The sequence below is a fragment of the Pelodiscus sinensis genome, chromosome 6 (assembly GCF_052426305.1).
Source record: "Pelodiscus sinensis isolate ZL-2025 chromosome 6, ASM5242630v1, whole genome shotgun sequence".
NCBI classification, from domain to species: domain Eukaryota; kingdom Metazoa; phylum Chordata; order Testudines; family Trionychidae; genus Pelodiscus; species Pelodiscus sinensis.
The window spans coordinates 5,619,694-5,645,715 of NC_143057.1; the positions used below are offsets into that span (position 1 = coordinate 5,619,694).

General features: G+C 46.6%; 1 protein-coding gene across 1 annotated transcript; it reads right to left on the reverse strand.

The window, feature by feature from the left end:
• Window positions 1-454: 454 nt before the first annotated feature.
• On the reverse strand, window positions 455-26,022 carry LPL (lipoprotein lipase). The gene is made up of 10 exons (XM_075931343.2): window positions 25,760-26,022; window positions 14,863-15,038; window positions 14,186-14,365; window positions 13,002-13,113; window positions 10,716-10,949; window positions 9,952-10,194; window positions 8,265-8,385; window positions 6,900-7,082; window positions 4,674-4,775; window positions 455-3,091 (listed from the first exon to the last, which is right to left on the reverse strand). Exons 1-10 carry the CDS (start codon window positions 25,869-25,871, stop codon window positions 3,049-3,051), a joined length of 1,506 nt encoding a protein of 501 aa, XP_075787458.1. The 5' UTR covers window positions 25,872-26,022; the 3' UTR covers window positions 455-3,048.

Here is a 26,022-nt window from a genome sequence, read left to right on the forward strand (position 1 = left end):
TCACTCAGCCATGAGCATGTTTCTAGTCATGCGTCTGGTAGCTCTAGTAATGTAATGTACAAATAAAACAAGACTTTGAACAGATTTCAGAAATGGACAGAGTCAAATTTTGGACCTTCCAAACTTGACAAACTACTTGTTTTCCCCCTGAGGATCAAGATTTTAAAGGGCAGCTAGTAATTTGGGGTGCCTTGATTTAGGGGTGCCCACCTTGAACTATGTTAGACAGGTCTGATTCCCCCCCCTACTTCTTTAAAATCATACCACTTTAAAGCATCTCGGGCAGGCAAGCCAGACAAAGCAACCAAAACTGGACATGCTGAAAATCACCAGTTGCTTCTGAAAAGGTTCCCCTCTGTCAATTCCCAGAGTCCAGCAAGATCTGTCCATTTTAAAAATACCCCTAATGTTTCCATGCTTATTTCTGCAAAACAAAACTAGTCTAAGTATGGAATTAATTTAACAACTTTATTGAAACCTCGGGCTTCCATTCAGTACAAAATTCCTTAGAAAATGCATATTACACTATTATTTTATAGGCATGGTGAAGTAACTCCTTGAAAGCCAGATCTCTAGGACTGATAGCGCACAACTGGATAAGTGGAAAGAATCTTGGTAATTTCTGCAATATATACAAATTAGCTTTACACACAGATATAAAAATATATATTTACAGCTCATAAATAACATTTCAAGCTCAATCATGCGGCCTCATGAAACCTTCACCACTGGGCATTGCAAGTGCAGTATGTGTTATTAAATCCTGTACTAAAATATGCATGTGCTCTTGTGGCTTCTTTCCAAAGAGCTCGTCTTTTAGGAAAAGCAATGCCAACCAGAAATATGTTTTTATTCCTTTCAGAGGACGAGCCACATGCTCCAGGACCCTGCAACACTCGGATCCTCGTTCAGCCACACTGGGTTGTGTTGAGACATCACATTTTAGCACCTTGTGAGTTGTTGGCATTGCAACATATTGCACAGGGTTAGCTCTATGTTCACCTGATCTGCTAATGGCATGATGATTGAAACAGGACCTACTGGCAGGCGTCACGTTTTGTTCTGCATGGCTTAGCACAAATGCCACCTTCACCGTATATTTGGTAATAAGCACAAGGATTATGAAAAATGAAGGTATAATCATATCGTAGCTCAGTAGTTCCTCCCCAGTTTTTAATTTATGGCTTAATAAAAGGCAGCTACTGATCTTTTCATGGCACTAAAATACATACACATTATTTATATTTTTAAAAAACCTTCTGTTTTACTGTGCTTGTGTGTGCTTATGGCCCTTCTAGTTCAAGTGATCTCAAAGCACTGCGTTTTGTGAATAATACTCTCCGGTTCCTTGCATGGCCTAGCGCAGCGGCTCTCAAACTGTGGGTCAGGAGCCCAAAGTGGGTGGCGATGCCGATTTAATGGAGTTGCCGGGGCTGGCGTTAGTTTTGCTGGCGCCCAAGGCAAAGCTTAACTCTAGCTTGAACTTCAGCCCTGGACGGCAGGGATCCGGTTACAGGCCCCTGCCGGGGGGCTGAAACCCTTGGATTTTAGCCCCCCTGCTCGGACGGTGGAGCTTGAGTTTGGAGTTCGCCCTCTTTCCCCTGCTGGGAAGGCTCAGACTTCGGTCGCCCTCCTGGGGAAGTCTAGTAATTTTTGTTGCCAGAAGGGGATTGCGGGACAAGGAAGCTTCACAACCCCTGGCCTAGATACTGTACCTTACTGCAATTTGTGTCCTTTCCAACCCTCTTGCAGCTCACTGCTTTACCCCTATGTCACAGGCGAGGAAGCAACAGAATCTTGTCTTTGGAGACAAGAACATCAGCAAAGGGAAGGGTGATCACAGCCTGTCCATTTTCACCTCTGGAAAACACAGGCACACAGGAGGCTCGAATGACAAACTCTGTGTCAGAGCATGGTTGTCACCTTGTTTCACATTGGTGGGTACGGTTGTGAACAGGTGACAAAAATAAGCTGCTTGCAGTTTCCAGTGGGTGGCTGCTTTTGCAGGCCCTGACTCAGAGCAACTTCAGGGTTTAGATGGCTTTATTTGAAAAAGAGGCTACCCATTCATGTTAAAATATCATCTGAGGCAATGCTAGCATTTTCATTCTGCAATGACCAGTGTTGCCAGTAAGCTGAGCGCTTGGGTGGCCACCTAGGAGAGATTCAAATGCCACCCCCCAGTTGATTAGCAGAGCACTCACAGCCGATAGCATTTGTTTCTACGGGTGGTGCATATCCACACATGGCTCGGTGCACATAACAAAATTTATTCTGCATACGGATGGAAAAAAATTAGAGGGAACATTGCCCCTGACTGGAGACATCTATCAGCTATTTAACAGAGTACAGATTAATAGCTCATACCTTAGGCTAAGTTGTTACGCAGCCTGTTGTACTTGAGGTAAACTCCAATGCATTATTATCTAGCATTTTCTCTTTCCATATTCATATTCAGTCCTGGGCATCTTTGAGCATCTTTTGAGTACCAGCCTTAGCAAGGGCAGGTGTGTGCTTTCTTGAATGACAATTACACATGTGCTAAATATGTATTAGACCACCCAACACTAAGGTCAGCAAAAGTCTTTCAACTCCTTACAAATGGATGTGACCCAACCACAAAAACAGACATCTGTCCGGTTTTGGAAAAAATCTTTTAAAGCGTCACAAATCAAGTTTTAAAAAAGCCAAAATACAGGCCCAGATGTGAAACTTTTCAATAAATACTAGGAATTTGCTATACAGTACACTATCTCAAGAAACCTTGTTACAAGGTGATATTTTTAGGCAAAATAACTCTTAATTCTTCCAGGTAATCAAGCTGTTACACTCTCTGTAGAAGCATTTAAGCTATTTGGTAAATACGTTCTTTATAGTTACGTAACCACTTTGTGTGTCCTGAGACGCGGAGTCTCCTAGAATACCTAAGAATAGCAGGCTAAAGGCCCGGCACTGTTACAGCTGCTAAATATTTCAATACATTCAGTTCTGAACACCCAACACAATGGGGATTATTTTTCCGTCCAAAGTAGAAATATTTCATCCACTTCATTCTTCAGAATATTCCTGGGATGATTTTTCCTCGAGGTCTCTAAAAGAGAAATAGAAGACGTTTAAAACCTATATTGGTCTTCTTTGTGGGATTTTTAAAAGTCTTAATAATTGTTGGGTGTAACACTAGCTGCTCAGCTCTGTGATCACTGCTGGCTGCTAATTATTACACATACCCCCCTCTCTTCCGTGCTTAAAATAACTTAGGTGCATCAGAGCAAAACAAAGAACAGCTCAAAGCCCTGATCTTTCCACTGTGGCCCCTAGAAAGGGTTTTCCATCCACTTCAGTGGGCGTTGCACTAGCCAATGTTTTAAAAAATGCCCTCAAATTCTGGAGTCCCAAGATAGGCCTGAATTTTACAGGCGTGACAAGTGCCAGCAGTTTGCATTGATTTCAACGGGGCTTAGCCCTGGACCACTAATGACTGGTGCCCACTTCCAGCTAAAAAGGAGGACACATGACCGCCCCACATGACTCCTCCTCACCCTGTGGACCCCATGCCCTCCCCACCCCACATTACCTGTACCCCTCACTGCTCTGGCTCTCCCTACCCCCTGGCCTTAGCAGCAGCAGGCTGCCTTCCGCAGGCAGCATCCCAGGCAGCACAGCTGAAAGAGTTTCTGGCCCTGGCCCCACCCCTTCCGCTTCCCCACCCCAGACAGCTACTGGGGAGGGGGCACTTGCTTGCTTCCTGCGGAGTTAAAAGGCATCACCTTATACCCTACCTGACCCCCTGATGCATAAGCACCAACACTATGGGTGCTCCAGAAAAAATAGCAGGTGCTTAACCACCACTGACAGCCAACTCCCCCCCATCCAGTTCCTGCCATCTGCTGGCAATCCACCAATCAGCTCTTCCCCCTTCCTCCCAATGCCTGGTCTGTGGCATGCAGGAGGCATGGGGAAGGAACAAGGACAGGGTGTGCTTGGGGAAGGGGGAGGAACTGAGCAGGAAGAGGGGGAAGAAGCGGGGCCAGGGTGGGAAAGGGCAGGGTAGGAACTCAGGGCAAGGGGTGGAGTGAAGGCAGGGCCTGAGGCTGAGCGGGGTCTGAGTGTCCCGGGGAAAGTTGGACTCTGAGGCCTGTGCTCTCCTGTGCAAAGCATGGATGTAAGCTGGTAGGGTTTTACATCCCCCCCCCCACACACCCATGCCTTCCCGCTGCCCAGGGGTCAATGGCTGTACAGAGAAACAGGCCCAACTATTCTGTCATTGAGTTTTCATAATCTCTAGCAACGTTCAGAGACCCCCATAGTAATGTGGGTCATTTCTCGCAGCGCGTTGGGGAAGTCAATCCTGCACTCTCATGATTGGGGAGGGATAGCTCAATGGTTTGAGCATTGGCCTGCTAAACCCAGGATTGTGAGCTCAATCCTTGAGAGGGCAACTTAGTGATCTGGGGCAAATCTGTCAGGGATGGGGCTTGGTCCTTCTGTGAGGGCAGGGGACTAGATGACCTCTCAAGGTCTCTTCCAGCTCTATGAGAGAGGTTTAGTGCCACATGCTGAGATGAAGTTTTCTCACAAGATTTTTCCCCACCACCTCAGTCAAGACTGAGAACATCCTGAATGCCACCACGGATTTGTCTGGGTGGGCCCATATGTTGCAGTAGAGCACTTACCCTGGGCCTCTTTTCTTGGGCTTCTCCATGCATTTCACAAACACTGCCGCCTCCTTTCCTTTTCTGAGGTGAGAGATGCCATCGCGAGAGCAGAACACCATTCTACAGATGAAACAGAAGGATTTTCACATGGCTGAACAGGGACGACCGTTTTAGCTCTTTAAATGCAGTCAGGGCACTGAAACGTGTCTTTTTCAAGGATGGTATTATTTGTTTCTTAAATGCATGAGAAATCAGATCAGGAACGGCTAGAGCTGGGAGGAAAATTCCAGCTGAAATTTTTTCAGTAAACAATGTTGCTGTGGCAACACAAACATTTCACCAATTTGTGTCAATTTTGCTGAGTTTTAGTTTCAAAATTACTCTCCTCTCCCAATTTGCAATGACTTTACATTTCAAAATTTCCTTTCATTTTACTTAGTCCCAAAACATTTAAAAATCTAAAATTTCTGACCTAAAATTTTTGTAAATTCCAACCAATCAAAAAATCCATTTAACCAGCACTAAGATATCCTACGTGAAAAATACAACCTGTATTTGTTTAACATTACAGTAATATTATTAGAAAAAAATCTGTAAAATTTCCAGCAGCACAACCAGTTTCTAGTGAACTTGGGTGCAGTGACACTTCATTGGTAAGAGATTTAAAAAAGACGCTGACTTGTTTCAATGCACTGTAATGGACACATGGCTACTCCAATTAGATTGAAAACTAAGCCCTTTATTAGCCCTATTCTGCAAATTGCTGAATGACCCCAGCTCCCAAAGAGTCATTGCTTAAACACTTTGCTCTATCAGGGTGTGTCTACTCTGTACCGTAGGTCAAAATATGATACACAATTTAAGCTATGAAAAGTACATATCTTATTTCAAAATAGCTTATATCAAAATTTGGCACTGTTTACACAGCACTTACTTTGAAATAAATCGCCATTCCAAAACATCCCTTACTCCTCATGGAATGAGGTTTACAGGGACATCGGAATAGCGAGCCCGTTATATTTCAAAATAACAGACGCGCTCAAAAGACACAGAATAGGTATCTCAGAATGGTTCCTGTATCCCAAAATAGCGCTGCTGTGTAGATGTAGCCTCAGGCTCTTGAGAGTTGAATCAGGAACTTCTATACAGGCAGAGAGGAATTTGGGAAAGGAAGTATATTTGACCTACATATCGCCTAAGTCTTTGGCAGGTCCTGTAAGAACTACTCTTCCAGTGTAAACTCTCTCCTGGGAGTTGATACACATGAACGTTCATGTGACTTTTGCTTTCTCTAAACATTCTTGGTTAAAAACCTTGCTCTCCTGAACTTCTATGAATGAAGTATGTTGCCAATTTCAGCCAAACCCAGCAGCTGCTTTTATTGGCCAAAGCTACTGGTTGATATTTTTGTCCATGTTTCTCCAGCTGTCATTAGTATGCATTTTGAAAAACTTACTACTGTACAAAAGCGGGATGTATTACACTACACACAACTGGACATACGTAGTCTCTTGTTCCGTTCAGGTTTCCTGCCAACACACTTCAAGCTTTATGAATTTACTCCATTGTTCACAATTTGAAATCTATTTATCCGTTTCTGTGGAGGTATTTCGGCTTCTGAGCTACCCTGGAACGCTGCTTTGGATCTGTGGTATTCATTCACAACAAAGTCACATGCTGTCTTTGCTGCCCTCCAGAATGGAGGATTCCCAAGCGAATAAAAAGCTTCCAAAGTGGCCACACCCCCACTTCCTGGGGGAATACAAATGTAGAAGGGTGTTTGGGAGTCTGTCCCTTCCCAGGTGCATTCTTTGTGATGAAAAATGTCATTTGCCAACTGGTCAGGCGAGAGGGGCTGCAAATACCATCCAAGTCACTGATTCAGCAAGGCACTTAAGCGCATGCCTAACTTCAAGCAATGAGTAGTCCCACTGAAGGCCATGGGGCTACTCCAATCCTTAATGTTAGCCACAGTCCTAAGTGCATGGCTGAATGGAAATAATGGGACCAGATCACTGAGATGCTCCTGTTGCTATGGCAATGTGCTGTTTGAGCCAGATTTACGGCTCTTTGCACCCCAAACAACTAGTGCGTCCCCCGAGAACCTGACCCTCAGCTTGTTTTTCAGACAAATGCTCCTAATCACTTTCCACCCCCCCCCCCCCAGGTATCTGGAGAGTCCTGCCCCACTGGCCATGAAATCTGACCTTCGATTTGCACTGCAAGCAATTTAAGCTCAATTACTTTTTCTGAGTTTCTCCTGCCTTCACTCGGACACGCTGGATGTCGAAAGTGTAGGAGGTCCACCAGTCCGACCAGCTGAAAATGGATTCTTTCTCCCACTGCAGCGTCAGCATGAGGAGGTCTCCAATATTGACCTCGGTGTAAACCAGGAAAGAGGAGGTTTTGTTTGTGGAAATTTCAGGTCTATGGAGAAAAAAAGTTACAATCTGTGAGTGGGCTTTGTGTATTTTCCAAGATGGCCAAGTGTGCTCTATTTCACTCAAGGCCTGATCCAAAGTCCACCATAGTCTACAGTATCATGACAGGTATAGAGAAAGTGATTAAGGAGAAGTTATTTATGTACTTGTTCCTATAACATAAAAACTAGGGGTCACCAAATGAAATTAATAGGTAGCAGGTTTAAAACAAACAAAAGGAAGTTTTTCTTCACACAGTGCACAGTCAACCTGTGGAACTCCTTGCCAGAGGATGTTGTGAAGACCAGGAGTTTAACAGGGATCAAAAAAGAGCTAGATAAATTAATGGAGGTTAGGTCCATCAATATTTATTAGCCAGGGTGGGTAGGAATGGCATCCTTAGCCTCTGTTTGTCAGAGGCTGGAAATGGATGACAGAAGAGGGATCACTTGATGATTCCCTCTGGGGCACCTGGCATTGGCCACTGTCAGCAGACGGGATGCTGAGCTAGATGGACTTTTATTCTGACCCAATATGGCCATTCTTATATTCTTATAGTCAGTGACCAGCTACCCACTGACTTCACTTTGGGCCCTTTTAACCTATCTTTGCTCCCATCTCTGTGTCAATCTGGCACTGGACAGCTCTTACACATCTCCCCGTCTGTGCGGCTTTTGATGGATCCGCAATGGGCGACAAAACTCCATGTGAAGTTTCATGTAAGTCTTTGCCTATCACTCCACGAGCACATGAAATGAAGGCTCTAAAGTGGGAAAACAGTCCCGCCACTCTGGCGTAACAGCAAATCCAAGCTGTCCTAGTGTAAGCAGAACTCCCTGCGGCCTTCAGCAGGGAGCTTTGCTTAATGCCTGATGACACAATAAGGTCGTGAATTTGGCTTGGAGAATTTTGGATTGTGATGCGTCGCCAGCCAGACGTGACTTTTCTTGTTCACGTCTCTGTCGGTCAAAGTGGCCCTTATGGAAACTACATGCCCCAGCACTGCGTGGCTGACAGCTGTTATCTTAGCACCAGGAGCGCTCGACGCATAAGTCTCTACTGCTTGGGCAAGAGAGCCAGGTTCTGTATCGGGGGCTAGAGCAGGTTCATACCCTCTGTGGTTTGGGCCTAGCGAGAGACCAGAAAGTGGGATGCACATGTGTCTGAATGGATTTCCACTGATACTTACAGTACCAAAGCAATGTTCTTGCTCTCAGAGGCAGTGCCATACAAAGAGACCAGGAATGGCTGATTTGTCTTGGTCACGTTCGCCTTTCCAAAAAAGTGAATCTTGACCTGGTAATGGAAGACTGGGTGGAGGAAAGAACAGTAAAGGAAAATTCATCAATGAAACTAGGCAGCAGAGAGAGAAGGGGGTGGGAACTAGCAAACTCAACAGCTCTGCAAAACCCTGGGCACAGATCTGCCCGCCTTGCTCAAGCGCCACACACACCCAGGGTATGTCTACACTACCCCGCTAGTTCGAACTAATATTTTCGAGTTGAGAACCATGTACGTCAAGTTTTTCAAACAGCGCAGGCAGCGCGTTTAAGGGTATTTCCGATTTACGACCAAATCGAGTTATGACCAGGTGTTCGGAACGTAACCCGTTCGTAAGTCAGGGACTGCCTGTATGTGACTGTCAGTGCTGCTAGGCTTGCCTAGCTACTGTTCCTCCCCTAGCTGAAAGCTTTGCGATTCTTTCCAACAATTTCCTTTTCAGACCCGCCATTGTGGCAATCAGAAAAAAAAAAAGTGTAGGTCTTGCCGTGACCAACCCTGGCACAGGCATTGCTGTATTGACTCTGGTGATTGCTCAGCTCAGAATGAGTCACTTTTTGGTTAGCATTTAGTTTTTCCAGCAAGAGTAAGAATTCATAGAATCATAAAACACTAAAACTAGGAGGGACCTGAAGAGGTCATGGAGTCCAGTCCCCTGCCCTCACAGCAGGACCAAGCACCATCTAGACCAATGTTTCTCAACCAGTGGTACGAGTACTCATAAGGATACTCGAGAGAAGTCTGGGGGTACATCAGCACAACTGAAATGTGAAGAAAACTGAATTTTTGTTTTGAGTTTTACAGCGCTTTATTATTGTTGTACTTTTTACACCCAAAAATTTCATCACCCGCCCGGCTACGATTAAGTTGTTTAAACAAATGTGTTGCAATGGAAGAAAAAAATTGTGTGTGTCTGAAAACTGTAGGTACTAGGTGATTTTTTTTTAAAAAGGGGGTACTTTATAAAAAAAAAAAGGTCGAGAAACACTGATATAGACCATCCCTGATGGATGTCTGTCCAACCTACTCTTAAATATCTCCAGTGTTGGAGATTCCACAACCTTCCTAAGCAATTTATTTCAGTGTTTAACCACCTGGACAGGTAGGAATTTTTTCTAAACCTCCCTTGCTGCAGTTTAAGCCCATTGCTTCTTGTCCAATCATCAAAGGCCAAGGAGAACAATTTTTTTCCCTCCTCCTTGTAACACCCTTTTAGGTACTTGAAAACTGCTATCATGTCCCCTCTCAGTCTTCTCCTTTCCAAACTAAACAAGCCCAATTCTTTCCATCCTCAGTCAGATTTGGTTTGGAAAAGAAAGAGATGGGAAAATCCAGAAAGGCAGACTGTTCCAAGCCGAGTAACTGACTAGGTTGGCCAGGCCTTTTTCCCTTTGGATCTCTTAGCAGTTTGTTACGTCAACTTCCCCACCTTCCTCTTCTAAAGGGAAAACCTCAAAGATCTTCTAAAGGGAAAACCTCAAAGATCTTCACCCACTACTAACACCAGCATGCAAAGAAGCAAGATCATCATTCTCCTCCCACATGACCCAGTGTAAACAAAACCTCTTTCCTGCAATGACGTGGCTGCTACCTACCTTTGTAGGGCATTTGAGAGCGAGTCTTCAGATACATTTTGGTGTTTCTCTTGGCTCTCACTTTGTTGACCGTATAGCCTAGATTGTTGCAGCGGTTCTTCCGACAGCTGAGACACAACCCCTTCTCAAAGGTTTCCTTTGCGTTGCACCGGTAGGCCACGTTTGTCTTGTCTTTGTACAAGAGGGAGTCGATGAAGAGGTGGATAGAACGTTCGTGAGAGCATTTCACCAGCTGATCCACATCTGTGAAAGGAAGAGAATCAGATAACTGCTCTATAGTGGCCAAGGATTCATCTCCATGGGATCTGAAGTAAGAATTAGCAGCTCAGGTAGACGTAGACATGCTAGCTTTGATTTAAGCTAGCTCAATACAAATAAAGTAGAGGCCAGGCAGGTGAGTTGCCCATCACAGTGTTCCCGGTAAGCTGAACACTTGGGCAGCCACCCAGGAGAGAGTCAAATGCTGCCCATCTGATTCACAGAGCACTCACAGCAAGCAGCATGTGTTTCTACGGATGGTGCACATCCACACATGCCTTGGTACACATAACAAAATGTATTCTGCACATAAACTTAAATGAGAGGGAACACTGATCCCAGCACCCACACCAGGCCTGGTTAGTCAAAGATGGCTTACATATGAGCTGAAACACACATTTCCAGAGGCAGCGTAGCCCAGCCCTTCCAGAGCTGGTGAAAGCCTCGTTTCCCACCCCCGCCCTAGATCCCTTGGACTTAGCTTTCTTTTTGCAAAGAAGCCTTACCTCCGAGGCCTTTTTCTGCAATCAGGCGCAGGGCTTCGCCTAGGTTACAGCCTGGCTGGAAACCTCCTCCATTTGGGTAGATGTCAATATGCCCAACAGGCTTTTGTATCCCAATGCTGCGATCTGGAGACCCCCTGGTGTAGGTGTGTAGGACATCCACAAAATCAGCATCGTCCGGGGACAGGCGCGTGGTAGCTTCGGCATATTCAAAGTTAGGTCCAGCTGGATCTAAACCTTGATGGGAGTAAAAATCCCAAAAGCAGTGGATTAAACTGATGCAATCTGTATAACAGTCTCCAAACTCTGGGGAGCCTCAGTCTCAATGTGGTTCTGTTTGCATGGCCGCCTCCTTCAAGACATTAATGACAGCCCACATGCATGTATGCGAAAGCACTAAATACAGCCATTAGCACTTCATTACTACACAGAATATGGTGCATATAAAAGATGTGTAAAGAAAAAAGGCACTGCAACTTGTGCGTGTTTGCAGTATTTATCGCTGCGGGGGAAAGACTTTTCTCAAAGCGTTTTCCCATTTTCTCAAGATTTTGAGGGGTTTTTTAAAGCAAAATGCCAAAAAAAAAAAAAAAAAAAAAAAACCCTGAATCACTTCAACCAGATCAACTGCTGGCACAAAAATGGGTCAGGGGAGACCGAATAATGAAAAAAAATCATTGTCCATAACGCTGTTATTAAAGACATTTCAAAATGGCCTCAATTTCAAAAATCAAAAGAATGACTTGCTCTAGCAGTCAATCAAAACTTCAGTTGTGGCACTTAAAGAGCACACAGCCCGTTCCCTTACTGGGCAAAATCCCATCACATAATGGCAAACGTATCCAGAACAGATGGTTAATCCTGATAGGACAGTTCTACATTTAACTCAGGGGACTAGCACCTGGGCATGAGCATCAACGCTGCAGATCTCTAACCAAGTTACTGTGTTCTCAGGTGACCAGATAGCAAGGGTGAAAACTGGGATCAGGTGGGGAGTAAAAAGAGCCTGTATAAGAAAAAGACCCAGATATCGGGATGTCCCTATAAAACTGAGACATCGGGTTACCCCATATGCTGTACTCCCACGGGGGAACACTAGGAATTCTGGGGGGCATCTCCCAGGATTCCTTGTGTTGCAGTAAATTGAGCTCTCTCCAATTCTTTCCTAGTGAACCATGAGAAGTCTTGTTCTGTCTTTCAGGGCAGAAGTGGGTAAGGAGAGAATGGCATTGTGGGAAGGCTCCGGAGGACTATCGGCACTCCAGCAATTTAGCTTGTAGCCCTCGCGACAAAGTGGACGGGTCACCAACCCACGTCAAAGCAGCACTTGTGATCTAACCAAGAGCCCCAGTGGGACCAACTAACTTGTGTGTAAAGCAACACAGAACTCAGCTGAGAGGGTTTTGTGGGTGGACAGGAGAGAGGTTGGCGGCAATATCACAGGAGGAGACTGAGCTAGCTCTGCAGTGCAGACCCACAAGGGTTTCTTTGTACGCCCAGTGCCAAGCACGGTGGGTAGGGATGTGAATGACTACTCAACCAAGCAAATGCTTATCGGACAGTCGACAGGCTAGTTGACTAGTTGCTTTCCCCCGCTTGCAGCCGCTATCAGAAAGAGGTAGCGGGAGAGAAGCAGAAGGGGTGCCTCAAAACGGCAGTGCTGCGGGAGCACAGGGCCAGACCCTGGGCTCCACGTGGTGCTGCCGCTTTGAAATGTCACGTGCATCCCAGCACCAGCTGGGAGTCCCCAGCTGGCCCAGGCTGCATGCAGTGTTTCCAAGTAGCAGTGCCACATGGAGCCCAGGGTCAGCTGTGGACTCTCCCACTGACTCTGGGCTCCAGGCAATGCTGCTGCTTTGAAACGCTGCATGGAGCCTGAAGCAGGACTCCCCAGGTGTTTCAAAGCGGCAGCGCAACATGGAGTCTGGGGTCAGCTGGGGACTGCTCGAGCCCCCTGCTGGCCCCATGCTCCCCACAACACTTCGAAGTGTAGCAAAGGCAGAAGCGCCCTTATCGACTAATCAAATAGTTGATGCAAATTGCATCGACTATTCGATTAGCCAAATAATCAAAATTTTACATCCCTAACGGTGGAGCTCAGGTCTCTGGTGCCATCGTCGCACAAACCATTAACAACAATAGCTCTAGCAACCCAACAATAACAGGCATAAAGTGTAGTAGGCAGAGTCACCATTGTTAAAACCAAACCAATATACGACGTAGGAGAGAAACGGGTCCTGTGTTCCCGCTTTGTGAGCGCACAGACTGATGAACAGCAGTTTTCCTTACCAGTGATCCTGTTAATCTTATTTTTGGTCAGACTCCCCGCAATCCCAGCAGCATGGGCCCCAAGACTATATCCCAGCAAATGCAGGTTGTCAAGCGGGTAACTGAATTGCTCCTACGGAAGAGAGGTTTTTCCTTCAGTTTCAATTCCAAGGGGGCAAAACCAAAACAATTAAGACAGAAAAATTATTTGAAAGATTGCCCTGTACTGTAACCCTACACTGTTCCTGGCTGAAGACGACACAGTTCGATGTTTGTTTCAGTGGAGACAGGATTAGGTGCAATGTACAAGATTAAGGGCAGATTTTGGGGCTTGCCTGGATGATCTTTGCAGCCCCTCCCTGCAGTTCTACAGTTCAGAGGCACACTGGGCAGATAGACTCCCACTGAAAACCTTCTCCCAATGCATGTTGTATTGGCCGTTGGTGTTCCCTCTAAATTTTTTATGCCTGTGTGCAGAATGAATTTTGTTACGTGCACCCATATGGAGATGATGTGCAACACATCACTTCCATATTAATGCACATAACAAATTTTATTCTGCACATGGACGATCTATGGCAGGGATAGGGTTTGGAGTGTGGAAAGGGGCTCAGGTTTGGCAGGGCCGAGGGCTCTGGCTTGGGGTGTGGGCCATGGGGTGGGGCTGGTGAGGAGATGTTTGGGGTGCAGGAGCAGGCTTAGGGCAGGAGGCTGGGGTGGGTGTCTGGGGTCTGGGCAGAAGTTAGGGTTTAGCAGGGGCTCAGGGTTAGGTTGTGGGGTCTCTGTGGAATTAATTGTGTAGTGGGGTTGATCCAACATCAGTCCCTCTTACTGTGTGCCCTGCCTTAGCTGTACCTAAACTCTTAACTTTTCCTGATGACTCCAGCCCCACCCCCCCCCCCTTTCAGCTCCTCTCTGAATTCCCTTGGGTTCACTGGCATCTTTTGAGTATTGAAACAATGACGAGTGAACACACTCTCCCTGCAGTGCTCTTTCCAAAGCAGTTCAGATGTGTGTGTGTGCGCACACTACAGGGAACGTGTATCTGTTGCTAGAAAAATCACACACATTTTCTGAATGGCCTGAAATTCCTCTTGAAAGAAATCTGGAATGGAGATAGAGCAAGCTAAACTGAACCATTAAACTCTTCCAGCTCCTAGCATTTACGCACTCCATGGGCCCTAGCCCTCTGTGCAAGTGCTCACCTCCATCCAGTCGATAAACCTTGCTACATCTTTTCCCACCAGTTTAGTGTAGGCAGCAGAGACCGGATAATGTTGCTGGGCACGACTTAGCCAGTCTACAACTATGACGTTAGAATCAGGTTCTCTCTTGTACAGAGCATCCACCAGCTTTGGGACCCAGCTCTCATACATCCCTGTTACCTGAAAAGAGATTTTGCATTAGTGTTTGTATTGCAGTTGAGCCTTGAAGCCTCTGTTAAGATTGGAGTCTCATTTGGCTTCATGCTGCACATCACATAGCAAGAGAGAGTCACCAACCCCACCTGCCAATGCTAAAGGAGCCGTACAGTGAGAAAAGTAAAACCTTTTCCCTGTAAACACACTTCTGTTGCCGGCTAAAGTTTCAGGAATGTGGAGCCCTGCCAACCCACAGATGTCAGATTGATACCCGCATCTGCGGATCTTTGAATGGAGATACCCGTGACTCATTTTTTTTGCAGATACGGATGCGGCCCCAAATTTGGCGTCTGCACAGGACGCTGCAGAAATGCATTTCACTGGATGGCACTGAAATACACTCGGCTGATGCAAGTAGCTCCTTGCAGAGTCTGACGCTGTAATTGTTCTGAGCGAGAAACACCCTGGCATCAGGAAGGAGTTCTGAGTTCAGCTGAGCTGTAAGAGAAGTGCCCTCTTACCGTCCATCCATGGATCACCACAAAGGTTTTGCTGGTATGGTTGAAGTTGCATCGTGCCAAGGTGTCGTCCTGACCAGGGACCAAGTAGCAGATGTCCTCGTCCGGTTCGTGAGCTGTCCTTAAGGAGAATTTGCTCTCAATCCCCTCAAAGTCTCTCTTTGTTTCTATGGTGCTTCCTGTAGTAGAGACAGCAAATTGGGAATAGGCATAAAAACTATTCTGTTCTGCTTTAGGCAATTGCTTAATTTAAAAAAAAACAAATATTTTAATGGTCACAGATCTAAAGAGGGCAGAGGATCAGGTAATATCAATTTCATCTTACTAAGGCTCATTCCCTTGGCCGAATAATGGCCAATTATAGGAGTTGTTTTAGCCATTTATTTTAATCCTAACGAGTAGTCCTGTGGCTCCTTACAGGCTAACAAAAATATATAGTATCATGAGCTTTTGTGGGCAAAACCCACTTTATCATCTGATGATGTGGGTTGTGCCCACGAAAGCTCATGTTACTATATATTCTTGTTAGTCTCTAAGGTGCCACAGGACTACTCGTTAGGATTAAAATTAAAATTACTAACACGGCTACCCCTTTGAGACTATTTTAATCTTGTAATAGAGAAGAGCTAAAACAAGTGGATCTGAAAAGCAATTAGCCCTGCATTGTGGAGAAACATCCAACGGTTTCAAAATTGGGGGGAGCGGGACAATGAGAAGTCACTGAGTTCCTAATAAGCATGATTGCTGATGTGTCTCCCCCATAATAGTTATCATGGAAATCATTTCTTAAGCAATAGCAAACTGTGATTATTCAGTAAGTCATTAGTAGCAGCAAATTCACTTAGGCTGTTATGCAACGTGGGTGTCTGGGTTTGTTCAGACAAAAGAAATAGTGAGAAGGTCAAAAGCCAGCCTTGGGAATTAAAGCGAGCTAACAAAAGAGAAGCCTGTGTTTCAAAGGCAATATTGCATCAGACAATCTGATAACCAACTTTCTAAGAAAAGCTGCTCTCTATCTAGGGCTATATCCATCCGAGGGAAGGAAAAGGACATATATGACACAGCATGTAGGCTGCGGTGCTTGCAAAGATCAGCTCTTTCATGGAGAAATTCCTCTGCTTTCAGAATAAACATAGAAATTGGATGTCACTTTATGAGACGAGAAAGGAGGCGAGTGAGGGCGATTTGGAATTCACACTCAGGGCAGAGTAAAAAACCTACTTTTAGGACAGTAATTACCTCTGACGTTTAGAATAGTCTCCTAAAAACAGCAAACTAATAGTGTGGCCCTTTTTCAGGCCTTTATGTATGAAAGCTGAACTCAGCAAAGCACTTCAGCGTGTGATTAAATGCACGCTTTGCTGAGCAGAGATATACGTAGACCCATGCAAAAAATGCTTTACTGAGTAGGGGCCTTCATTGGCAAATTCCCTGTTAGCAAATATTGATTTCTCCTCATCTAACCCACAGAGGCTAATGCTGCTCTCAGTTCTATTCACCTGTGTGTTTACTGGCACCATTCCCAGCAGGATTTCACAGAGTTCTGGGAACGTAATCATTAAAAGCTCAGAGCCGCTGCAGGGAACACAAAAGTACAGGGAGGATGGAACTGTTGCAAGGCACCCACAAAGTATGGCCGTTTTGGCTTGGTTTTGTTTCTAAGACAGAAAATTAATTTTCTGGAAGAAAGATGTTAAGAATAGGAAAATATTTCTTGCCTGGTATCTATATTTTTCTGTAGTACCAGCCTGTAAATGTCATGAATTATATATGTAATTCCATGTTTTATATAAATGGTCTGATTCAGCTAGGTAATTAAGCAAGTTCCTAACTTTAAACACAAGTAGTTGTACTGAAGTTCACGGAATTCCTCATGTGCTTAAAGCTATATCCGTGGCTAGGATGTGTATGTTCCCTGAAGTCCAGTCACTATTGTGACTGTGGGTGACAGCACCCAGCATCACAAATAAACAATGATGCAGCCATATTAGCAGTATAGGCCAAATCACTTTCAGTGCAGTAGAACTGTCTACACTAGGGCATTTGACATTTGTATACAGCATTAAATAAAAGTCAGACCACAGCTGACATTGCAGTATCAGTAAAAGTTGCTTATGTAGACTTAGCTTTTTTTTACTTATTCCTTATCATTGCACCCTTGGGTTGTTTGCTTTTGTTTTGTTTTGTTTTTGTGCGAGTTGGTTTTTTTTGTTTTTTTGCATGTACAGCCCCTTCAGAATTTCACTCTCTCCCCACAAATGTTAATCATCTCTTCAATCCATTACTCTCTTTCTGGGGGGAAAAAAGTTCCTGAGAGTAACTAGGATCATTTTTCTTTCTTTGTTTCCTTCAGCCCAGGCAAAGAAAGCCCTAAAGCCTGAATAGTTCTTAGTTAAACATCAAACTGTTTAACTTTCCCCTCTGTGATGAATCAATGCAGTTGTAACAAGAAATAAAAGCCACTTTTTCAACCATGAAACGTGCAAGAACCTCATAACATTTTTACATATGTAAATTTCCTGTTACACCCAGGAAGGCAAACAAGCATACTCCACCTGTATTCCCTTTATACTGTACTGTTTCCTTTGTATTTAGCTTCCACGTGGCAATTCCCTGCCGCATTAAGACTATTTGATAGTTATCCCAAATATAGACCAAACGCGCATCTACTTAGAAGTGTGGCATTTCCCGTATGTAAGCTACTATTTGTTTGTAGCTGAGACTATACCCTCTAAGAAATACTTTATATATTACCTCATCCACCTGGTCTCTGATATCCTGTGGCCAACACAACACCTGCATGGAATTCTCCCTCTAGGCTGGAATATACTTAACTTCCAGGGATGCTGTTATACAGAAGTGTATATGATGATTAATGAGCTCAGCTTGCATTTCTGTAGCACCTTTCACTGGAGGAGCTCGACGTGCATTACAAGCATTCAGCCTCCTCAACTTTCTAAATAGGGACCATTTCATCCACCTCTGAAATGCAGCCGCCTCTGCGCCCACATCAACTATGTAACCAGGCAAAGCAACCTGCCTTGGGTGAGAGGAGATGAAGATGAGTCCAGCTGAAATTGCAGAGGGAGAGCCAGGAAGTCAAAATGAATAGCGATACAGCTCCACTGCCAGTATTAGCAACCTGTACTTATAGTAAGTGCTGTTGACTGTTCAGTAGCCACAAATAGTTAGCAACTCAGCTGACGGACAGCATCTTCAGCAGCGAAGTACGCCCTCAGACACTAGATCTTTACTTTGTCAGAGGACACTATGTTTGTGAGAGTCACCAGCAAAGTTCCTTCTAATCTTTTTCATCCCTGGGCAGATTTTTTCCATCTACCTGCGGAATAATTTTATATGAACCAAGACATGCGAATATGTACCACCCATAGAAACCGATCTAGCTCTGGGCAATCTGCTAATTAACTGGGTGGCATGTGTATCCCTCCTGAGCAGCTGCACAAGTGCACAGCTTGCAGGGATCACTGATCACCAGTATTTACTTCCTGCACTACTGAGGTGCTCATTAGAGATCTTCTGGACTTCCCTTTGTTTGGCATGCAAAATCTGATTAGATCGCAGCATAAGATGATTTGGCTGCAACATATCATGAAACTAGAATTCCCTACCATTACTATTCCTTTCCCTGTCTTACCTTCCAAACTCATGTGTGCACGCGCGCACGTGTGTATCCATTCAACGCACCACACACTCAGAATCACAGAAATACAGGCTGCAAACACCTCAAGAGGCCACCCAGTCCTCACCCCATACTGCAACAGGACTAAGTTTATATTAATTTAGCTGAATTTGGCACAGGATGGGTGTGAACTAAAATGGATAGAAATCAGGTTTCAATCAAATGAAGTATCCACCAATTTAAGGTAAGAGGGTGCAACTTTGCTTTTTCGACAACATTTTTTTATAGGGACTAGTGACTTAAGTGCTCTTTAAAAGCAAAATGATTCCTTTTTAAAAATTAATATATGTTATGGTCCTGATTCAGCACGGTATGGAAGCTGTATCTTTCGGACACATATCTTTAAAGCCCAGACTGTTACAAAATATAATTATCTGGCCTTTATTATTGGGGTAGGGCCAGCAAGATGCACTATAAAGAAACTCAATTTTCTTGCCCTGAAATTCACTCTGGGCTTTTTATTGCACACCTTTTAATCTTAATACTTGTCTGGGAGCCAATCAAAATAACATAGTCTACAATGTTTTACTTACTTTATTTTTGAAATTGAAGGAAGGAGAAAGGTTACAAATACCAGCCCAAGTGCAGACTGCCTAGAAATCTTGTTCCCTCTGAAGTCAAGGGCAAAATTACCATTGACTTCAATAGCAGCAATTCATTCAGGCTATGTCTACACTACCTAGTTGTTGGGGTGTTTTTTTAAACAGCTGTTTTTCCGAAAAAAAACTTCACTTATGTCCACACTGCAGTCGCATACTTTCGGGAAAAAAATCGAAAGAACAGAGGAGTTTTTATGACATTGGTAAACCTGTGTCTACAAGGAAGAAGCCTTTTTCTGAAAGAGCTCTTTCGGAAAAAGGCGTGTGTGGACAGGGAAAAGAGAGTTATTTCAAAACAAGAGGAAAAAACACAGGTGCCCTGGTGGCCACTCTGTCCATAGTAATCACAGCTTAAATGCGAGATAGTGTCCATTCAGTGTGGACGCTCTCTTTCGGAAGAAATTTTTTCTGAAGATCTCCTCCAGAAAAGCCTCTTCCAAAAGAAGCCTGCAGTCTAGACACAGCCTCATTGACTGTATCGCTACTGTCAGGTGAACTGAGAATTGAATTTTGAGCACGTTGAACGACCCCCATCTAGGTGTGGGATATAAAGCATTGTAAGATCTAAATAATTATCCACTATGAATCAATGGATTTGCACTGCAATTTAAGGAAGGAATCTTGGATCAACAGGAATTTCATCCTTTGCCACGTTATGTACACAGATGTGGAAATTCACATTGCTAGATACGTAAAACATCATGGGATCCTGGCCTGGCCCAGTTCCATTGAAATCAACACACACATGCTCAAATATTTATACAAACAACAGTGAAAGTTCTGGTGAGATAAACCAAAGCACAATAAAACATCTCTGATCAGTCACCTTGAATACTCTCCCCTCTCCAAACTTCTTAGAACTCAGCCCACATTCCCTAACTATGTAAATCAGACACCTGAAATGCCTTTGCACGGCCTAAAGACAAAAAATCATCATTGGATGGAGAAGAGTGGTTCAAATAATAAAAATATCACACTGTCTGCCACAACGCCACGTAACAACCCATAAAGCAGCTACTGTTTAACTACAGTGTAAGAGCTTCACCTTAGTTTATTTATCCCAGGAAGTAAAAACTGTGGCCTTGATCCTGCAATAAACCAGAGCTGAGCTAACTGCAGCACTTACAACAGCACTCCCTGGGGCTCAGCCGGACTCCCTGTGGGCACAAATGTCGGCACACATGCTGGCTCGGAGCCTGTGGAATGACTGCGTCTCTCAAGTGCATCTGATATGCTTGTAAAACGATACACTGGGAGCGTCTCTCCAACCGTCCACAATGCTCAGCGGTCCCAGCACCCTAAAACACTGTCAAGACTCTCTCTTTAAGACGGAGCTGAATTGATACAGCTATGGGGAGTCTTCTACAATAATAAATACAAGGGCCCTTTTTTTTATTGATGCCTAAGGGAGTCTACAGACAGGAGAGTTTTCCAAATATGAGATTCTCTCACACACAATAAATCTATCAGGATCCTATGACTGCACTGTGCAGTTAGCTCTCCGGTATGCCATCTGTCTGGAAAGTTTATACAGTGGCATAACACGGTATTATGGCAGAACAAGTGGTGCCATCTGAAACCAGGACCCTGTTGTGCTAGGTACTGTATATACACAAAGTAAGGGTTCCTGACCCAAAGGGCTTACATGCCTCACAGACCCATTTTACAGAAGGGTAACTGAGTACTGATAGCCAAAAAATGTATTTTATTTACAATGACAAATATAAATATCACTGCGACATTTTCTCACCAAAGAGTTCAGGGTCTTGACAAATACCTGAAAAAAATAAGTACTGTTTGTCAGTCATATTGAGAGAGTCAGGGTGGGCGTGGCAGTATCTTTTGTTGGCCCAGCTTCTGTTGGTGACAGACAAACTTAGATGCTCCATGACAGGTCTGATGAAGAGCTCCATGGGGCCGAAAAGCTTGTTTCTTTCATGGACAGAAGTTAGTCCGGAGACCAACATGGCCGCAACACTACATAAAAAGTCACAGAGCAGTTCGAGGACTTGACCAAAATTACACATCAAGTCCAGTGAACCCAAGGAGCCTATATTTTAGTTACTACAGATTGAACCTCTATAGTCCGGCACCCTCAGAACCTAACCACTGCCAAACCACAAGAGGTCAATATTGTCTAGCAGCATTACCAACACTGCCACTGCTTGCTGGGCTGTTAGAAGACATTGATGGGTAAATTAGAGCTAAATCACAGCACAGAACACTGAGAGCCAGAACTAGTGGCTATAAACAAACTTTATAAACTTGGCCACACCCACGATAAGTGGGCATCCAGCTAACTAAAATCATGCTGGACCATAGATGTTGCCGGACCAGAGAGCGCTGGACTAGAGAGGTTCTACCTGTCATATTACAAGCTGGTGGGGGCACATGTTATCAGTTACAATAATGTAAATGTGTCATAACACCTTTGACTGATGTGGAATTACACTGGTGAAACTGAGATCAGCAGTTAGCCCTGTAAATTCACTTTCCCTTGAACACTTTTTGTTCTATTTATTAAGGATTCAGACGTTACCCCAGGGCCCACAGCCTGCTTTCCCCAGCTCCTAAAACACCGATTGACGACCTTACTACCTGCATCCTGCTTCAAAGAGGCTTTAACACAAGACTTCAAAGAGAAGCCTCTGAACTGTCATTCATGCTTAAATTTGACACTTTACGAATGGGCCTCAACAAAGATGCTAATTATCTCACCCATTACAAAGATAGCTATTATCACCTCTAATATCATTACCTCGTAGACATTAACCTCCCCCCCCACCTCCTCCACTGTTCTAAAATCTGATTTGTCTATTTTATATGTGTTCACTTTTTTTTTAATTGTATCCCATTGGTCATGCCAATTTTCTTCCACAATTTGATCTGAGGAAGTGGGTCTGGCCCACGAAAGCTCACCACCTAATAAACCTCCTTGTTAGTCTTTAATTATGTCTTTTGTTTCAGCAAGGCCAGACTAAGGGTGTGTCTAGACTACCTAGTTTTGTCGACAAAAGTGGACTTTTGTCGACAAAACAATACCAGCGTCTACACTACCGCGGAGTTCTGTCGACATAACGTCGACAGAACTCCGCGGTTTTGTCGACGCTGGTATACCTCATTTTACGAGGCAAAACACCTTCTGTCGACAGAGTTCTGTTGACAGAAGGTGTTATTGCCTGTAACACTGCGTCCAGACTACGGAGTTCTGTCGACAAAGCGGCTTGCTTTGTCGACAGAACTCCATGTGTCTGGACGCTCTTTGTCGACGGAAGTTTTGTTGACAGTATCTGTCGACAAAACTTCCGTCGACAAAACGCGGTAGTCTAGACGTACCCTAACACGGCTACATTTCTATTACTATTGACTTCCGTGAAACATTAAAGGAGTGTTACAGCAGCCTCCTGGCTTGGCTGCCCCTGAGGTGTTCTCACACATCGTTCCCACATTGTCTATGTGTCTGAGAACTAACACTGTAGGAATGAAGAACTAGGTTGGCAAGTTTTCTCTGGGAGGGAAGAGAATCCTCATTCCACGTCACTGCCCTATTATTGTGATGGGTGCCAGCAGTGAGCAGAGGCAAGGGAAGGTGATGCCCTCCCAAACTGCCTCACCTGGTCCCACCCATGCTCCACCCGAGTCCCCCAGGCTCCTACCCCAGCCTGCTTTTGCTGTGCCAGAGGCTGGGGGCCGCACCGCCTGCTCTCCCAGTGCAGAAGCCTCTCTGGCTGCCCAACGGTGTGGCTGGCGTGTTGGCTGTGGGGGCTTCTTGGTTAGGGGTCCAGCAGGCAGGCACAGCCCGGGGAGGCTGCACCATCCGTATCTCCTCTCCAGTGTTCTGGAGCCAAGAGAGGTGGGCCTGCGCTGTCCCTTGGAGCTCCAGCAACACGCCAGGCTGCAGCCACACTGCACTTCGGAGCTTTGGGGTTAGGGAAGTCTGGGGCCATGCTATCCCAGGCTGGGGTGCTATCCTGGGGCAACGGACACGGGTCAGTGGCTAAAGTATATGGGGGAGGGACTGGGCTCTGGTGTGCGCAGAAGGGCCTTGGGCAGAAGGGGTAGTGCTGGGGGTTTGCCTCCCCAAGCAACGAGCTCACCCACCGCCGACGATGGGGAGGTAGAAAAACCGTCAATAGAATAAGATTAGATTCTAGGTCAGACTATATTCCTTTCACTGTGGCCTAGGGCGACCATAGGTCACGTTTCGGCTGGGGCAGTCCCTTTTTTAAGCCTTGTCCCTCCCATCCTGGCTTTTTTGGCACAAGTGGGCATTCACTTGTTGGCTCGGGCCAGCTTGGTTGGGGAGGGGAGGATGGCGAGTAGGAGGGCTCAGGCCAGCCTGGCTCAGTGACCCATTTTCCTTTTGGGAAACATAGTCCCCTTACTTGTCACTCTAACCCTTCACCCACTTGTTATTGCTTTCCTCCAAAGCGGTGGTGGACAGTGAGAAAAAGTAGACCTGGATCCTCAAACCACTGAGGGTCTGGGCCTTAGGTAGCTACCACAGTAACTGCATGTGGTAGTTGCAACAGGTGTGTCCAAACTTTTTCCTAACCGCTTAGACTTTTAAAGTGTATTCAACTCTTTCCTGCCTTTGATGAGAGGTCAGTTGCAAGGTTCTTTGACTGGTGGAAATGTATTCGTTTTGCGGATTAGAAAAGTGAAAATAAGTGACATTCTATTATTGGCAATGTATTATTCTATTCAACATACTGTGTGATTGAGATATATCTATATACAAGCACACACACATATGTATATATGCACACACACACATACGTGTGTATTTTATATATGTATTTATCCTCTGTGTGAGTATAACTACTCCTGCGGCACCTTAGAGACTAACAGAAATATATAGATAGTATCATGACCTTTTGTGGGCAAAACCCACTTCCTCACGCGATGATCTTCAGATGTGTCTTGAGATCATCTCATCTGAGGAAGTGGCTTGTGCCCATGGCACTATAGAGATACATTTGTTAGTCTCTAAAGTGCCACTGGACTGCTCTTTGGCGGTTTTTTAAAGTTGTTTTGAAAGTTACAGACTAACTCTATTTGCTTCATCTTGCAACCCCAAGGCATGAATTATTATATTATTGTTGTTGTTATTGATATTAGTCCATGTGGCAACTCGCTCGTGGTTTTGACATGACATGTTCAGACTGTTCCGGCTTCACCTCTTGTGCAACCGGCCAGGCCACTGAACTCACAGGACACTGCCCAGAAGCGGGGCCGGTTCCTGGGAGCCGCAGCAGGACAGCAGCGCAGGGGCGGTGCCCTTATCGCTCTGGGGCAATGGCTCCTGCAGGGGAGGCGCCAGCGCCAGCGCCCCGCCGGCTCGCGGGCAGGCTCGGCGCGCAGCTCGGACCTGCTCTTGCACGCTAGGCCAGGCAGCAGGGGCGCGGATCCTCCCCGCAGGGCAGCTCAGGAGCGAGGCCGGGCCGCCGCCTGGTGCCCGCAGCGAGGGAGCAGCCCCAGGCGCACGCGGGGCGGCAGCGCCGGCTCCGCCGCTGGCCCCGCCCGGCCCGGCCCCCGGGCGCAGCGGCTGCCGGCGCGGGCGGGGAGGCCGCGGGGACATCCCCGGCTGCGCTCCCGCCCCGCGCCCGGTCACCTCGGCCCGCGTTCCAGGCATTCCTGCGCCCGCCCGCCCCGGCCCGGGACCTGCCGCGCACCCCTCGCCCCGCCCGGCCATGCCCACGTGCACCGTGCTGCCCGCCCCACTGCCGCCCCTGTGCATGCCCCATGGCCGCTCCTGTGCATAGCCCAGCCCTCCTGCCCGCCCCACAGCCTCCCCTGTGCATGGCCACTGCCTGCCCCACAGCTGCCCCTGTGCATGCCCCAGCCCCTCCTGTTCACCCCCACAGCTGCCCCTGTGCATGCCCCAGCCCCTCCTGTTCACCCCCACAGCTGCCCCTGTGCATGCCCCAGCCCCTCCTGTTCACCCCCACAGCTGCCCCTGTGCATGGCCCCTGCCCTCCTGCCTGCCCCACAGCCACCCCGTGCATGCCCCAGCCCCTCCTGCCCCACAGCCTCCCTTGTGCATGGCCCAGCCCCTCCTGCCCACCCCACAGCTGCCCCTGTGCATGCCCAGTGCCCTCCTGCCCCACAGCCTCCCTTGTGCATGGCCACTGCCTGCCCCACAGCCGCCCCTGTGCATGCCCCATGCTCTCCTGCCTGTCCCACAGCCTCCCCTTGTGCATGCCCCCAACCCTCTCCTGCCTGCCCCTCAGCCTCCTCCGTGTGTGCCTCCAGCCAGCTCCTCTGTGCATGCCCTGGTGCCTCTCTTCCTCCCTGCGCATGCACCCAATGTCCCCCTGCATCTCGCTACTCGTACCGCTGGGTACCGCCAACCCATCCTCTCTTTCCGACATGCACAGCCCTCCCAGCCACCTGTGTGGGCCCCCAGCCCCTCAAGCTGGTCTCCACCACCGGGCATGTTTGAACCCCTCGCCCCCCAGCCACTCCACCTGTGCATGCCCCCAGCAGTCCCACCCCCTTAGGCTGAAGCGACACCCAGCGAGAAGTGCCAGTTGCGGTTTGCCAACGTGCTCCTGTCTTGCCGCTCCCCGTGTTGCCCGGGCCATGGACTCTCACTCACTTGGGACAAGCGTGGCTTGTGTGGTGGCAGCAGCAGCCGTGCCAGCAGCAGCAGCAGCAGCGAGGTAGTGAATCCACAGGCCCAGGGCTGCCAGCAGGGCTCCCCTGGCCATCTCTGGAGGTGTCGCCCTGGTCCAAGGTCCGGAGCTAGTCAGGCGAGTGCAGTTTGTGCGGCTCAGTGCAGTTTCCCTCAAGTTTATGTGCAAAAAGTGCCAGCAGGTCTGCTAGAAGAGGAGGCGGGACCCCCTCCTGTCACCGCTTCAG

Bases quoted from the DNA above. Each gene is read 5' to 3' on its own strand.
- LPL (XM_075931343.2), bottom strand. From the start codon at position 25,871: ATGGCCAGGGGAGCCCTGCTGGCAGCCCTGGGCCTGTGGATTCACTAC. The intron at 7,083-8,264 runs GTAAGTATCAGT...TTTTCTCCATAG, and splicing joins AAGAACATTGCTTTGGTACT to ACCTGAAATTTCCACAAACA. The intron at 4,776-6,899 runs GTAATTGAGCTT...TTTCATCTGTAG, and splicing joins GCAGGAGAAACTCAGAAAAA to AATGGTGTTCTGCTCTCGCG.